The 16,331-nt window shown below is 43.2% G+C and overlaps 1 protein-coding gene across 3 annotated transcripts in view; it reads right to left on the bottom strand.

The window, feature by feature from the left end:
- Positions 1-395: 395 nt before the first annotated feature.
- GABRR1 (gamma-aminobutyric acid type A receptor subunit rho1) overlaps positions 396-16,331 on the bottom strand; it is a 40,204-nt gene continuing 24,268 nt past the window's right edge. For all 3 annotated transcript variants that reach the window (XM_008006592.3, XM_008006591.3, XM_073022588.1), the window contains exons 6-10: positions 12,589-12,671; positions 8,169-8,309; positions 4,781-4,933; positions 3,167-3,363; positions 396-1,933 (exon numbers count right to left, since the gene is read on the bottom strand). In XM_008006592.3, the coding sequence (XP_008004783.1) occupies positions 1,640-1,933; positions 3,167-3,363; positions 4,781-4,933; positions 8,169-8,309; positions 12,589-12,671 (868 nt within the window). In that variant the 3' untranslated portion in view covers positions 396-1,639. The remainder of the gene's footprint in view (positions 1,934-3,166; positions 3,364-4,780; positions 4,934-8,168; positions 8,310-12,588; positions 12,672-16,331) is intronic.

Raw genomic sequence — 16,331 nt, 5'->3', positions numbered from 1 at the left:
GTGTGGTGGAGTACACCTGTAGCCCAGCTATGCAGGAGGCTGAGGTGGGAGAACCACTTGAGCCTGGGAGGTAGAGGTTGCAGTGAGCTGAGATGGCACCACTGCACTCCAGCCTGGGTGACAGAGTGAGACCCTGTCTCAAAAAAAGTAAAATGAGAATACAACATTTAAAGAGTTAAAATTTAACTATTTCATCTAAATCCCTTTAAGTTTATTCAAGTTTGCCAAAAAACTTTCTTTTGGCGAGTTTTCATTGGAGATAATGGGAGATTACATTATAATCAGGGTTTAGGCAAATAGGCTTTTTCAAATTAGTATACAGTCCTGCATATGTAGAAATATAATATTTAGTACTGGTGATGAGTCAAATTAACTTTGAAATGAAAATGACATTATTGTGTATATAATTCACTTTATTAAAGTGAGTTTCAAATAAAACAAATGCTGTTTGGGTAAGTTTGGTGGGGGTTGATCTATATAGTAGATATATAATATAAATAACTGTTTTTCAATGATACAACAAATTAGAACCCTCTCCTTTACCCCATGCCCTGACATCAGTTGCCATTGGGCCATCCTTCTGCCTGGTATCTGGGCTGTGTGGTCTAGGTGATGGCAGTTTTCTGGTTCATAGAAAATGCTGGCATTTCAAGTATAAATGCAGATGTCCAGTGACGTCTTCCCATTTATTTTGCTTTCTGATGTTCTTTTGCTCTTAAGAAACCATATGAGTATTTCTCATTCTAATGAGTTACAAGTAGTCCCAAATAATGTATTTCCTTGAAATGTTTATGCAGAAGAAATCATTCTCTACCCAAGTTCCTCAGTGAAGACATCATATCACTGAGAAAGGACTTCTCTTTGAACAAGGACATGCTCCAAGAAGAAGATACACGAAGTGGTGATTATATAAAAAGGGAACATTTAAACACAAATTTTCTAGCCTAGTTACCTCTATGACACAACAGACAAAATGCATGTGTGTACTCTTATCTTCAAAGTTTCCCTACCAGGGAAACTTTTACCAAAATCAGAAGCAATTGCACCAATCTAAAGAGTTTTTCTTGTGAAGGAGTAAAACCTGTGAACCACAGCATATAAAGAAAAATAATGTGAATATTATCATTGCCTTTTATTAAAATAAATATGTGGAGGCAGAGTCGCATACAAAATAGGTAATAGGTTATAAACTGAAGCATGAGTTTCTGTCAAAGTGAATTTCATGCAAATGGCCTTTAGGTGCTTCCAAGTCCACCTAGCCTGAAGAATGTAATGACACTCGAGGAAAATAAATTATTCATGTGAATAGCATCAAGGGTCTAACGGGTGGAACTAAATGTGCCCACAACACTGGTAGTGTGCTTTTCCAGGGGATCTGGGTAACAACTAACATCAATCACTAGAGTCATAATCCTGCAGCACCTAATATAATGCTGTATATTCAATAGATGGTTAATAAGTACAAATTAAACCAGTAAGTGTCTTGTCAATGTAGCTTTGCAAAACTGCAGAAGGGATAGTGAAAACATGGGTGGGTCCTGGGACTTTTTTTTAACCATACTCTTAAATTCTTTTTCATTATACAGTTATTTCTGTAGTGCATGCCATGGAAATGTGAAATTTATAGAATTACAAACATCTAGGAGAAAATAGACCAGTATATTAAATTGAATAAAATGTATGCCGCTGGAAAGATGATCCTGGAGTATTTATCAATGGCGTGGGTGTCAATTCTCATGCTCACGTAGCTGCTTCTCTGACTTTTCCTCTGTGGGGAGCTCCTCTCTGAGGCCAGGGTCAGCTGCACCATCATCCTGTCAGGCTTCTCTCCATTCTCTGGCATGTAGTTGTCCAGGTCGTTCACCTCCCCGTCACTGTAGTTGCCATCCAGCATCACAGTGCGGGGCGGAGGTAATCCACTGGTGCAGGGAAGCTGCAAACACAGCAAACACACTGGGGTGTGAGCTCAGCATCATCTCTCAGAAGCCCTTCAAAAGGAACTGCATAGTGGAGGGTGTTACCTTTTTCTGGTTTTTGGTATTCCCAGTTTGGGAAGAGGGTAAGTATCTTTTTTTTTTTTTTTTTTTTTTTTTTTTTTTTTTTTTGAGACTTGAGTTTCGCTCTTATTGCCCAGGCTGGAGTGCAATGGCACAATCAATCTCAGCTCATTGCAACCTCTGCCTCTGGGGTTCAAGCGATTCTCCTGCCTCAGCCTCCCAAGTAGCTAGGATTACAGACACACACCACCACGCCAGACGCATTTTTTGTACTTTTAGTAGAGACGGGGCTTCATCATGTTGGCCAGGCTGGTCTCAAACTCCTGCTCTCAGGTGATCCACCCACCTCAGCCTCCCAAAGTGCTGGGATTACAGGCGTGAGTCACTGAGCCCAGCCTGGTATCCATTTTTGCTGATCTCAAATCTGCATACTGACTCTTAGGAAATATCACAATGCCATACCAAAGACCAAGAAGAATGCTCATGATTCATAGATCACCCTGTTCTCCATGAGATCATAAGCTGTTATGAGCCCTTGATGAAAATGTTTACAGATCACATTATTACAAGTGTGTGCATGAACATGTGCATTTGCCATGGGGATGGGGATTGGCATTGTGGGGATAGATTACTGCAATATGGTTAGAGTTTGCTGGGGGAGATAACCACTGAGCTGCACACTGCAGGAGGAAAGGAGAGTCAGGTGGGAGAGAAGATAACCTGGGGAAAGGTGGAGGATGCATGAGGTTACATATGAAAAAAGATTTCCTAGAATGAGAAAGTACTTCCCTGGACAATTCTTTTATTACACCTTTATGTTCATAAATAATTTGTTCCACCATGTTAAATTGTCATTTATTTTTCTCCTGGGATTCCCTCACTAAACTATGAACAACACCAAGAAGTTCCCTAACGCTTAACTAAGACGTGGTCCAAGTATGTGGTAACTGCAAAATAAATGTTTCAATGAATGAAAGATGTCACCCAAAGTAAATTTCACAATGACTTGAAATACACCAATTTGTTTGCTCTTCACAACAACCCTGTGAAGTAGGCACAGGAGAGGGTTTCATGACCCTGCTTTACAGGGGAGGTCTGCCCTGCCTGAGGTTCCAGAACTAGATCAGGCTCCATCCTGACCAGACACTATAAGCGCATAGCAAAGTCACCTTCTCCCGCAGCTTCTGTTCCTTCCTCTCTTGCACGGTGGTCAGGTAGTTGACGGCCGCGTACTCCAGCACTGAGAGGAAAACGAACACAAAGCTGACCCAGAGGTAGATGTCCACAGCCTTGATGTAGGAGACGCGTGGCATGGAGGCGTTCACGCCCGTGATGATGGTGGACATTGTCAGCACTGTCGTGATACCTGCAAGCACAAGAATGAGAAACAAGTGTTTGCTTGCCTTTCAACAAACACAGGATGGTTTCATGCCTCTGCTCATTTGTCCCTGCTGCTCCCTCAACCTAGAATGTCGCCATCCCTGCTCCACTGTGTAGCAAACACCTACACATCTTTCAAGATTTAGCTTTTCATGAAGCTTTTCCTGTTCCTCTCCCCCTGCATCCCTACCCTTTCACCCCTCTGCATACCCTGTGTATTCATCATAGCATCTGTGTCACTATTCTTCTGCAAAGAACCCTAGACATTTTGACATTAAAACATTTGTTTCAATTCAAGTTTTACAAAATAAGAGGTTGCATGTATGAACAGGTATATATGTTTCTTATAACTACTGCTCCATCAAGGGGAAAAAGCCCATAAGGTTTATTTCAATATCATGTCCTGGCTCTTGGTGTGCAGTCCTGTTGTCCCGGGCCTGTGTTGACAGCTGCCAGGGCACCCCCAGCAGCCACCACCATGCTGGACCTAGCTGCCCATTCAGCATTGTCCACTTGAGGATTCATGGGTCAATTTCACTAAGGATGACAACATTAACTTCATTTATAGGAAACAGATTTTAAAACTAGAGTGTTTATCTATTTAGCACAGTAACTGTTCAAGCTATGGAACAACTGTTAGAGGACAAGGCATCTGTCCATGGAAATTTGCCCAGGATTTCAAATTAAGCTCAGAACATTTGTTTGGCAAACATCAAATCACAGGGGATTGGGGTCATCTTAAGGGCCAGCTCCAATCCAGTTTCACTAAAACCTGGTGGGTCGCATTCTCCCCTGCAGCCCCCAAACTGTCTGAGCAATGGTGGTGTGTATAAATGGGTACAATACTTAAGGTGAGAAAAAGAGCTGATGGCAAATAGCCATAAGTGGAATGCTTATAGAGAAGGGATTCTCAGACTTGAGTGCATAAAATAATTACTGGGAAAGCCTGTAAAACATGCAGGTTCCTGATCCTCCCTCGGAGATTCTCATTCTATAGATGCAGATGAGACCCAGGACCCTTCGTTTTTAACAATTTCCCACAAAGATTCTATCACAAAGAGCCCTTGAGCTACCATTTGAGAAACACTGTTGTAGGACATGATTCATTTTGCAGGTGAGCAAAGAAGGCACCTAAAGACCAGGCTCACCCACCCTGGAACATGGCTTCGACAAGAATAAAGGGGGTCTGTTTGGATGGGCACCTGCAGTGTCCTGGAAAGCATTTTGCTACATAGATTCCTAATTATGGGATTTTACCTATAAATAAATAACTCTTGAGTTTTTCCAAGTCATAACGCCAAAAGGGGTACAGAATCAATTTGAAAAGAATGGTTTTATCTGGAAGGAATTGTTAATACCTATATTTGCAGATGCTTGGAATATGCACTTGAGATATTCCTTACCTAAGGGGACTCTGGCAGGTACAGCTCTGCGGTCGATCCAGAAGGACACCCAGGACAGCATGACCATTAGGGTGGCGGGGAAATAAGTTTGGAGCAAGAAGAAGAAGATGTGGCGACGCAACGTGAAGTTAATGTACAGACGGTTGTACCAGCCTGGGGGACACAGGAATAAAAGACAGTACACATCATGGCTCCTTCATAAAACACATTTTATTCAGGAAATTGTAAGTGCCTTAGACACTCCAATGGACTCTTGGACCATGTCTTTATAAGGTGAAAGTGAGAGAAATCATGGAACAAAGTGATTATACAGCAACACATACCACCTGGGTGACTCTGTTTCGAGAAACCTTTGGCCCTTGTCCTATTTACAAAGGGAACTCCTTGAAAAGATCATTTAAACTTTTTTCTTTTTTTAAGACAGGGTCTCGCTCTGTCACCAGACTGGAGTGCAGTGGTGCAATCTTGGCTCACAGCAGCCTTGAACTCCTGGGTGCAAGCAATCCTCCCGCCTCAGCCTCCCAAGTAGCTGGTACCACTACACCGAATGAATTTTTAAATTTTTCTGGTAGAGATTGGGTCTTGCTATGTTCACCAGGCTGGTCTCGAACTCCCGGCTTCAAGTGATCCACCCACTTCAGCCTCCCAAAATGCTGAGATTACAGGTATGAACCACCATCATGCCTGGGTCATTTAAACTCCTGTTACTCCCATTACCTGGGCTAGGGTTCAGCAACCTCACTATCACCTGGAAGCTTGTTATAAATGCAGATACCTGGGCCCCAACCCAAACCTACTTAATTGGACGTCCATTGAACAGTATTCTTGGCTAGGCGCGGTAGCTCATGCCTGTAATCCCAGCACTTTGGGAGGCCGAGGTGGGAGGATCGCTTGAGCTCAGGAATTTGAGTTCACAGTGAGCTATGATCGCCCCACTGCACTCCAGCTTGAGCCACAGAGTGAGACCCTGTCTCTATTAGGAAAAAAACAAATATGTATATGTTTGTATATATATGTATATGTATATTTATTATTTGTTCATAATTCATATGCACATCAAAGTTTGAGAAGCACTGATTTAAACAATCTCTTTAGATTCCTTAAGGGGAGAAATGTGCTTTAAGTTAAAAAAGAAAGTTACATACAACATTGTATTTAGGAACACAGTGAACAATCACAGGTCCAGCTACATTTTAGCTCTTCTTTTGTATCCTTACAAGGAAAACATATGCATGGAGGAGTTGAAGAGAAAGGGAGGATGATGGGGAAAAAAACAAAAAGGCCTTATATGCATGAGATGCCTAGGACTGAAAACAAAACGGATGGGGACTTGGCAATATGAACTTGGAAACTTGGCATCCCGGGTCATTATAATGCATGGGACATGCCTCTGGTTACCAGCAAGCTACTGCAGAGGGATTGTCAGAATTCTGAGGGTCAAAAGAACAGGGTTCCCCCAAGGAACCAATACTTTTGGGGTGATGGATACAGGAGATAATATGTGCTGGGTTGCAGTGCTATGTTGGTTCTCCCTCTTACAGATTAGAAAGACCATGGGGTATTTAAAAAGAATGTGTTTCCCTGTGCAGTCAGTTGCACAAATTTTAGCCATAGAAACTGCAGGAAGATTTGAGCAAAATCATCCTGAAAGGTGACTGGTTAAAAAAGAGGCAAGAAGCACTATCACAGTTACAAAGATATGGAATCAACCTAAGTGTCCATCAACAGATGAATGGATAAAGAGAATATGGTATACACACACCATGGAATATCACTCTCCCATAAAAAAAAAGATGAAATAATGTCTTTTGCAGTAACTTGGATGGAACTGGAGGCCATTATTCTAGGTGAAATAACTCAGGAATTGAAAAGCAGATACCACATGTTCTCACTTATAAGTGGGAGCTAAGCTATGGGAACATAAAGGCATACAGAGTGGTATAGTGGACACTGGAGACTCAGAAGCGGGGAGGGTGGGAGGAGAGTGAGGGATGAAAAACTACCTATTGGGTACAATGTACACCACTTAGGTGACAGATGTACTAAAATCCTAGACTTTAGCCGGGCACGGTGGTTCACATCTGTAATCCCAGCACTTTGGGTGGCCAAGGCGGGCAACTCATTTGAGGTCAAAAGTTCGAGACCAGCCTGGCCAACATGGTGAAACCCCATCCCTACTAAAAATATAAAAATTAGCCAGCCTTGATAGTGGGTGCCTGTAATCCCAGCTACTTGGGAGGCTGAGGCAGGAGAATTGCTTGAACCTGGGAGGCAGAGGTTGCAGTGAGTCCAGACCTGGCCATTGCACTCCAGCCTGGGCAACAGAGTGAGACTCCGTCTCAAAACAAAACAAAACAAAAAAATCCTAGACTTCACCACTATACAATTCATTGATGTAGTCACAACCCACTAGTATTCTCATTAGTATCCCTAAAACTATTGAATTTTTTTTTTTTTAAAGGCAAGAAATGGAGCCAGTTAACCTCAGCTATTTAGTGCAGGCAAACTCCCAGGAGAGAGGTCACAGAGCATGCCCTCAGGAAACAGGAGAGGGTGAGCCTGTCCCCACCCTTGGTTCAAAAAGGAACAACTGGGTCCACAGGGGACTGCACTGAGATTTAGAAGGGAGTTACCAGGAGGGGCTGTGCAAGCAGCATAGCAAGAGCAGACTGGTCAAGAGTGGAGTGACCCCACGGGGCTGGCTGGAGCAGCGAGAACGTAAATTGAAAACAACAGACCTGAATTATACTTGTTTCTTGCTGTCACGGAGGGGGCTCAGATCAGCATATCATGGCTGAGATGCCTACTAAGCTGGCAATGTGATTGTCTCAAATAAACCCGTTCACGCAGCTTATGTTTTCAGTCCTTACTAATTTTTTAGGTTATTACTCTGATGCATTGGTGGTATCAAAAAAATCACTTCCACCCACTGCTTGCTACCTATTAGATTTCACTTAGGATTTCTGTCTTTAGTTTCTTTTCTTTTCTTTTCTTTTTTGAGACAGGGTCTCACTCTGTCACCCAGGCTGGAGTGCAGTGGCGTGATCTCAGCTCACTGTAACCTCGAACTCCAGGGCTCAAGGGATCTCCCACCTTAGCCTTCCGGGTAGCTGGGACTACAGGCGTATGCCACCAGGCTTGGCTAATTTTTGTATTTTTAGTAGAGACTGAGTTTCGCCATGTTGGCGAGGCTGGTCTTGAACTCCATCCACCTTGGCCTCCCAAAGTGCTGGGACATGAGCCACTGCACCCTGCCTCTGTCTTTAGTTTCAAATATAAGTGACACTGCTCAATTGATGACCAATTCAAACCTTTCCTGTAATAGAGGGTGAACCTCTGAGATCAAGCTGAAGCCTGCCCTGACTCTCAGCCCTCACTCCACACTTACCTGTGCTGCTGTAGAAAGCCAGTTTGGTGGTAGTGTGGAATTCTTGAATGAGGAACTGGGAGAGTGAAATCCGTTCATCTGTCTTTAAGGAGTCGTTGCCTTTTTTCCAGTACAGCATGAGGTCATCTTCTGTATAGGCATCTGAAAAGACAGGGGCCAGCGTCAGACACAAGGTGGTGGCAAGACAGGATGGTCTGTGGGGCTACGTGAAAGCTGTGCCCTGACCTCCCACACCGACACTGGGATTGTGATATGATAGTTTGAAAAACAAACCACAGTCTAAATAAAGCAAAACAATATCCAAAAAGACAAATTTAATTATCTCCACTCTTCCAAAAGTCATCAGAGCAAAGTTCTCAAGTCCAAATGCTCATAATTCCTGCAAAAGGTTCACCCTACAATTCTGCCATTTATTAGGTTCAATCAAATGAAATTGCTATTTTTGTAAGTTAGAAATGGTTAAATATTGGCAAAATTTCACATGGCTCAGCCTTACAAACAGGGAGTACTTTAGCCTTTTCCTTTCTTCTTTCAAAGTATGGCGACTCATCAATTGATGGCAAGTATCTGTAAACACTATCAGGTAATAAAGGCTGCATTTTAGCAAGAAAAGACCCACAAAGAGATGGGAGTGGAACAAGTCCCTCCTCTGTAGGACTCCAGTTACTCCTACTCAGGGTAAAGTCGAAGTGACTCCATGATCATCACCCTTTCTGGTGCTACCATTTCCCCTTCCCTCACCTGCTTCCGGTGAACTCCAAGTGAACAAACCTACCTCCAGCCTGAGCATAACTGAGGAAAAGCCGCATGGCACTGCCAGTCCAGTCTGCTCATGTGTAAACAATTCCTTCCAGGACTCCCTGGCACTATTTTATTCCTGTTTTCTAACACTTGACCTGTGTGATGGTCAGTTTCATGAGTCAACTTGGCTTGGCTATGGTACCCAATTATGCAATCAAACAGTAATCTGTAAAAGTGTTTTGCAGGTGTGACTAACATCTACAACCAGTGGACTTTAAAGGGGATTTTCCTGGATAATCTGGGTGGGCCTGATTCCATCAGGTGAAAGGCCTTAGGGGCAGAGCTGAGGCTTCCTGGAAGAAGAAATCCCACCTGTGGACTGTGGCATCCGCCTCTGCCCCAGAGTGCCCCTCCTGCACTCCCGATGGACTGCCCCGCAGATGTGGGACTCTTAGCCAGCCCCCACAATCCCGCTAGCCACTTCCTTGCAATAAATCTCTACTCTGTATATCCTACTGGTTCTGTTTATTTGGTGGAGCCATGACCGATACAACCTGAAAAAAGGCTACATTCCAGATGGAGGCAGAAGCTGCCCAGGCATAGTGGGGAAAACTAAGTTCTGGAGACAATGAACTCAGTATTTCAGTCTGGCTCTGCCACCGAGCTCTGTCCCTCCTTTGTAAAATGATGATAACCTGCTCATCAGGCTCTTGTGAGGGTTGCATGACAAGGCAGAGGTAAAGCCATTGTGCAATAAGCAGCCGCTCCCTTGGTCCTGGGTTTTATTACACCCTTTCCCCACATTCAATGCCCTAGGCAGCTGTCCCTTTGGCCCTAGTGGAGTGTGATGTCAACATCCCTGCACTCCTTGGAACCAGGTGATTGGAGCCAGAGGACAAACACCAGATCCACTGCCACAAGTCCAGGCTGGCTTACAAAGTGCCCTGGACCAGTGAGAACCCTCACTAGGGCTTTGACACTGCCAGGGAGTGCCAGCATTCAGGGGGAGTGTAGGAGTCACAAGGGTGTCCCCTGTGCTGTCAGAGAAAGTGTTTTGGCAGGGAGGAGAAAGGAGCGGACATGTAGAGGGACAGAGATGCATGTGGATGTGGATCATTTTACACAGCTTCAGCCTGGCTCTTTCTGTGGCCTGGTTTCTGGGGGTGTGTGTGTGTGTGTGTGTGTGTTGTGTTAAAATACACATAACATAAAATTTACCATCTTAACCATTCTTTAGTGTAACTTCAGTGGTATTGCGCTACATTCTTAGTGTTGTATTTATGATGCATGATAAATATAATGAAAATTATACTACATGAAAATTACTACATAAATACAACCATTCTTATGGTTGGACATACCATTTGCCAATGTATATTCTCCCATTCGTGGGTTGCATTTACTCTGTTGATAATATTTTGATGCACAGCATTTTAAAATTTTCATGTAGTATTTATGTGGTACTACATTACCACATAAATACAACCATTATGATGGTCATACCACCATCCATCTCCGGAACTCTTTTCATCTTCCCAAACTGAAGCTCCATACCCATTTAACAATAACTCCTCATCCCTGTTTCCCCTCCCCCCAGCCTCTGGCAACCACCATTCTACTTTCTGTCTCTATAATTTTGACTCTGCTAAGTACCTCTTAAAAGTGAAATCATACAGTATTTGTCTTTTGCGATTGGCTGATTTCACTTAGCACACTGCCCTCAAGTTTCATTCGTGCTGTAGCATGTATCAGAAACCCTTGTGTTTTAAGGCTGAACATTCTTCCACTGTATGCAGATACTACATTCTGTATATCCATTCATCCAATGATGGACAGTTGGGTTGTTTTCATGTTTTAGCAATTGTGAATAAAACTGCTATAAATATGAGTATACAAGTTCCTTTTCAAGACCCTGCTTTCAATTATTTTGGTTATATACCCAGAAATGGATTTGTCGGATCATATGTTCTTAATTTTTTTTTCTTTTTCTTTTTCTTTTTCTTTTTTTTTTTTTTTTTGAGACAGGGCTCTTGCTTTCTCACCCAGGCTGGAGTGCAGTGGTACAATCATAGCTCACTGCAGGCTCAGGCTCTTGGGCTCCAGTGATTCTCCTGCTTCAGGTTCCCGAGTAGCTGGGACCACAGGTACCAGCCACCATGCCCGGCACATTTTTGTATTTTTTGTAGAGACAGGGTCTTACTATGTTCCCCGGGCTGGTCTTCAACTTCTGGACTCAAGTGATCCTCTAACCCCGGCCACCCACAGTGCTGGGATTACAGGTGTGAGCAACCGTGCCCAGCCATTGTTTTAATTTTTTGAGGAGCTGTTTTCCCCAGTGGCTGCACCATTATACATTACTACCCACAAAGCATAAGGGTTCTAATTTATTCACATCCTCCCCAGCATTGTTTTCTGGTTTGTTGACAGTATTCATCCCAGTAAATGTAACTCATTGTAGTTTTGGTTTGCATTTTCCTAATGATTAGCGATGTTGAACATCTTTTCATGTGCTTCTTGGCCATTTGTATACCTTCTTTGGAGAAATGTCTATTCAAGTCTTTTGTCCATTTTTTTTAAGCAAATTGTTTTATTGTTGTTGTTGTTGAGTTTTAGTTGTTCTCTTTATATTCCGGATATCAATCTTAATCAGATAGATGATTTATCAATATATTCTCCCATTTGTGGGTTGTCTTTTTACTCTGTTGATAATGTCGATGCTCAAAATTAACAATTTTCATATAGTCCAATTTGCGTATTTTTTCTTTTGTCACCTGCACCTATAGTGTCACGGGGCCTGGTTTTTAGCTTTTCCAGGATGTCTGTGTGTGTGCAAGCTTCCTGAAGTTGCTTGTTGTGCTTGAGAATCTCATCCACCACACGAACTCGCAGTGGCAGTTCCCTAGGGCAACTGTTGTCAAACTTGTTTTGGCCAGGAAATCCTTTCTTCAGCAGAAATTACATTCAGAAGAGCAATAAAACATATCAAAAATGAGCTCTCTGGATGAACTCGTGTGTGTGTGTGTGTGTGTGTGTGTGTGTGTGTGTGTGTGTTGGGCAAAGGGCTTGGAAGGAGACCCACATTCACTTATCCCTCTCCTTCCCCTCCCCAAGCAGTTACCCTGATTCCATAGAACAAAGTTTAAAACCATTGCCACAGGGCATTAAAAAGGCCAGTTATGGCAATGAAGATTTTAGTTTCAAATTTGTTCCTGATATTTAAAATTACCCTAGACCTAGATTCAATCTAACACATTACTTTAAAAGTATAGTCATGAAGGCTGGGCGCCGCGGCTCACGCCTGTAATCCCAGCACTTCGGGAGTCCGAGGCAGGTGGATCACAAGTTCAGCCATTCGAGACCAGCCTGACCAACATGGTGAAACTCCATCTCTACTAAAAACACAAAAAATTAGCCAGGCATGGTGGCAGACACCTGTAATCCCAGCTACTCGGGAGGCTGAGGCAGGAGAATCACTTGAACCTGGGAGGCAGAGGTCGCAGTGAGCAGAGATTGCGCCACTGCACTCCTGCCCAGGTGACAGTGTGAGACTCCGTCTCAGAAAAAAAAAAAAAAGGTCTACTCATGAATAAGGAACACACACTGTTCCTGCAGCTGAGAGTTAGAGGTGTCGAGAATTATCAGGAGCTGCGTGCTGATGCCTGGGCACAAGTCTACTCACAGCTTTCAATTTCAAGAGAGCACGTTTGTGTGTCCAAGGGAAATCGGCTGAAGTCCATGTTGCACATTGCAGTTACTGTAACCCTAGAGCGAAAAAGACAAAATTGATTTATTCAGAGCCTGCAAAAGACAAGTGCAAAATGATAAAACAAACAGAAAAGCCTCTGCTTCCTTCCAGTATCATAAATGCCTCTTCTCATACTTCATAAGCAATGTGTCAGGGTTTAGATAAGTAGCTTAAGAGAGATACCCTCACTGGAGTACTCTTTGGCATTTATGTTTAACCCAAGGGTCAGTGTGAGGCAAATAGAATATCTCTGCTAACTCTTACCACATTCAAGCATTTTAAAGAAGCAATGGTCTCAATCAATATAATAATGTGAAATAAAAACTTACATGATGTGGTTTCTTAAAAGAAGCCCTAGGAGCATATGTTGTTCTCCCGTTTCAGATAAATTCCAGGTCTTTTGCTCTTTTATTGATTTTATTGATATTCAATATCGTATACAATATGGTGTACACTTACCCCAGTTGCCAAGCCTGGCACTTTTTCTTTAACTATGTTGATATTTTTACATTGATAATAGTATAGTGGACATACGTGTTGTTAGTAGATAATTCCTTGGAGATCAAAGTAATGGAAAAACACTGAAAGGTCTTATTGTGTTAACAGGCAAGCACTTGCTGGCACTGAGTGATTTTATTTCAGAGTTTACACTGGGAAAGAGGCTCCTGCATCAAAAGCCAAACACATACAGATCATTCTTCATAGGTGAAAAGCCTCCTATCCAGTGGGAAATTTCGCAGCAGGACATGATTAACTCTTCTTCGCTGGTGCCGAGTGGACTACTTTTCCTTCGACCACGCAATATTTGTTATGTAAAAGTTGTGGAAATTATATGAATAATTCATGGTCAAAAAGAAAAATCACTTTTAATTTAAATGGAAATTTCAAGGAAAAGAGCATTCTTGAAATGGAATTTTTCAAACATTTGCCTCATTTTTTCCCACTGCTTTGAGGATGGAATGGTTGTATTCCATCTATGAGGCATTTTTGATTGCCAGCAGCTGGGTGGTCTTATATCTCCTGGAAATCCTGATGAACAGGGAATGTTAGAGTGCAGGGGTCGAGGTGGGGGTCAGGCTGGCAGCTGACTCGGATGTGTAATGGATGGGTTTCCATTTCTGTGGGTACATCATCGCATAACGATGCCCAATGGCATCATCAATATGAAATAAGCTAAGAACTAACTTCAGGGACACTTGGAGCTAACTTTAGGGACATAGAATGCCCAATGAAGGATGTTTTGCTACGAACAAGGGGACTGAATACCCCTTCTCTTTCTGTTAGTTGGTACAAGAACAGCTGTTTTCAGATTTACAGACATAATCAGAATGGGTCTTCCCACCCTGAGTTGATGCTTCTCTCCGTATAACCTATACATAAAACAACTATTTGTAATGTAATCAAAGCCCATGTTTATTGTCGTTTTCACAAGTCCCTTTAAAGCATTCATTGGAGGGGCTCTTCCCTGCCCTGGATGGAAACTTGGCAGGTCCCGTGGCTCTTCTGCTCATTCTCATGTAATAGTCAAAACCCTCTTAAGCTACAAACAACACCTTAATTCAGAAATTAAGAGTTTTGGTCTGAGGTATTCATTAGTTTCAAAGTTCATTCAAATGAAGACTTCTGCTGTAACCTCTTCAAACAGTTGACATTTGACGGGTATAGTGGCGGGTGCCTGTAGTCCCAGCTACTCAGGAGGCTGAGGCAGGAAAATTGCTTGAACCTGGGAGGCGGTGGTTGCAGCGAGCCAAGATCGCACCACTGCACTCCAGCCTGGGCGACAGAGGGAGACTCCATCGGAAAAAAAAGAAAAAAAAAAGTTGGCATTTGAGTGATCAGCTTCTGCCCATCTCCAATCTCCTCCCGCACAGGTGGAAGTGCAAGGAGACAGGGAGGTGGGTGCAGGGTAGTTCTGTGGCTGGGCAGTTTCCTGCTCTCTGGGCCTGCTACCTGGTGGAAGCTGATACTTTCTTTCCTGGCTTCCTCACTCTTACAACTGGGTTTCCATTCTCCAGCTCTTGGTTCACCCATCGTCCTCTCCACATACACTCACAGATAAGTACAGGCTGATCCCACTGCGGCAAAAACTTCTGACTCTGCCCCCAGGGCGGTTAGACAGCTCTTCTCTCCCACCTAACTGCACAGTGTCCCAAACTGCAGGCACACACACACCAAACTTTCTGAGAGGTCCCAGTGAAGGCCCACTCACGGCATGCCCACAGTGCTCTCCTGGGAAAATTTCACAAATCTTTCCTTTCTCCCACTGTCATTGACTCCTCTTCTTCTTCTTTTTTCGTTTTTCTTTCTTTTTTTTTTTTTTTACAGTGTCGCTCTGTCTCCCAGGCTGGAGTGCAGTGGTGTGATCTTAGCTCACTGCAACCTCCACCTCCCTGGTTCAAACAATTCTCCAGCCTCAGCCTCCAGAGTAGCTGGGACTACAGACATGTGCCACCATGCCTGGCTAATTTTTGTATTTTTAGTAGAGATGGGATCTCGCCATGTTGGCCAGGCTGGTCTCAAACTCCTGACTTCAGATGATCCACCTGCCTCAGCCTTCCAAAGGGCTGGGATTACAAGCCTGAGCCACCACACCCGGCCTCACTGACTCTTTTATATCTTGAAGTTGACTAGGGATTCAAAAGTCATGGAACTGTTTTTTCAATATTACCTTAGTAATATTTACCAAGCATAGCAGAGCATCTTACTTATGGATTTCAGTTTTTATTGTATGCTGATGCCTAGGAAACTGTTCTCATCATCCTATTATCTGTGGCTCCCTGCTCCTCCTCCCACTGCACTGCTGCATTCCTCATTTGCGTACTAAGCACTGGGTTCTGTGCCTGTCTCCTCCACTAGCCTACAGTCCCAGGAAGGACAGTGACCTCTATTCCTGTCTTTATGTCCCCAGAGCTTGATCTGGAACCTGGCATGGCTTTCATTCGTACAACTCCACAGGTCCCCAGGAGGCTGTTAATAAGAATCTGGTGGAGTAATCAATGAGTCAATGAAGTGAGGAGATGGTTAATTAGATGTATTTTAGGAGCTGGTCAGTGGCTGACAGAGCTGACATGTTTTCCTTAAAATAAATTTCGAAGTGGTGGTCTTCAGTAACTCAGATCTATTTTTTTTTTTCATTTAAATTGAACAAACTCATAACCCTATTTGCAATGAGAAATTAACTCATCTGTTTTCAGGCACAGAGAGGGAAAGGAGGTGTTTTCCTGGTAGGTGAGGCTCACTGAGGATTTTTTATTCTGAACATACAAAAGATTTTCTACTCCCTTCTTGCACTCACATCCAGTGGTGCACTGGACTAGACTTCTACAGGCTTTCGGGAGCTGATTGCTACATTTTTAGGATGCTTGTGAGCCAGTTGTTAAACACAGTCACTATTAAACATTAAAATTAAATGTCACATTAAAAAACATAAATAATAGCTTCCAGTTCCAAAATTGTGGCATAGAGGCAAGCTGCTTCACTCCCCACCACCGAAAACCAAAAATAAATATATCACGCCAAGATTTTCACCAGCAACAACCAGAGCTCAAGGATGAGGATGAGACAGTTCCCTGGGCCACAGAGAAGTAGAAAAACTGAGATGACAGTAGGAGAACTGGACTTACACATCCCTGATGCTCCTCTCTCCCATTCTACCTGCCACCAAATGCATGGAAAAT

This window comes from Chlorocebus sabaeus, chromosome 13 (genome assembly GCF_047675955.1).
Source record: "Chlorocebus sabaeus isolate Y175 chromosome 13, mChlSab1.0.hap1, whole genome shotgun sequence".
Lineage (NCBI taxonomy): Eukaryota > Metazoa > Chordata > Mammalia > Primates > Cercopithecidae > Chlorocebus > Chlorocebus sabaeus.
The sequence above is the reverse complement of the archived record's forward strand: the minus strand, read 5'-3'. Positions and strand labels throughout refer to the sequence as shown.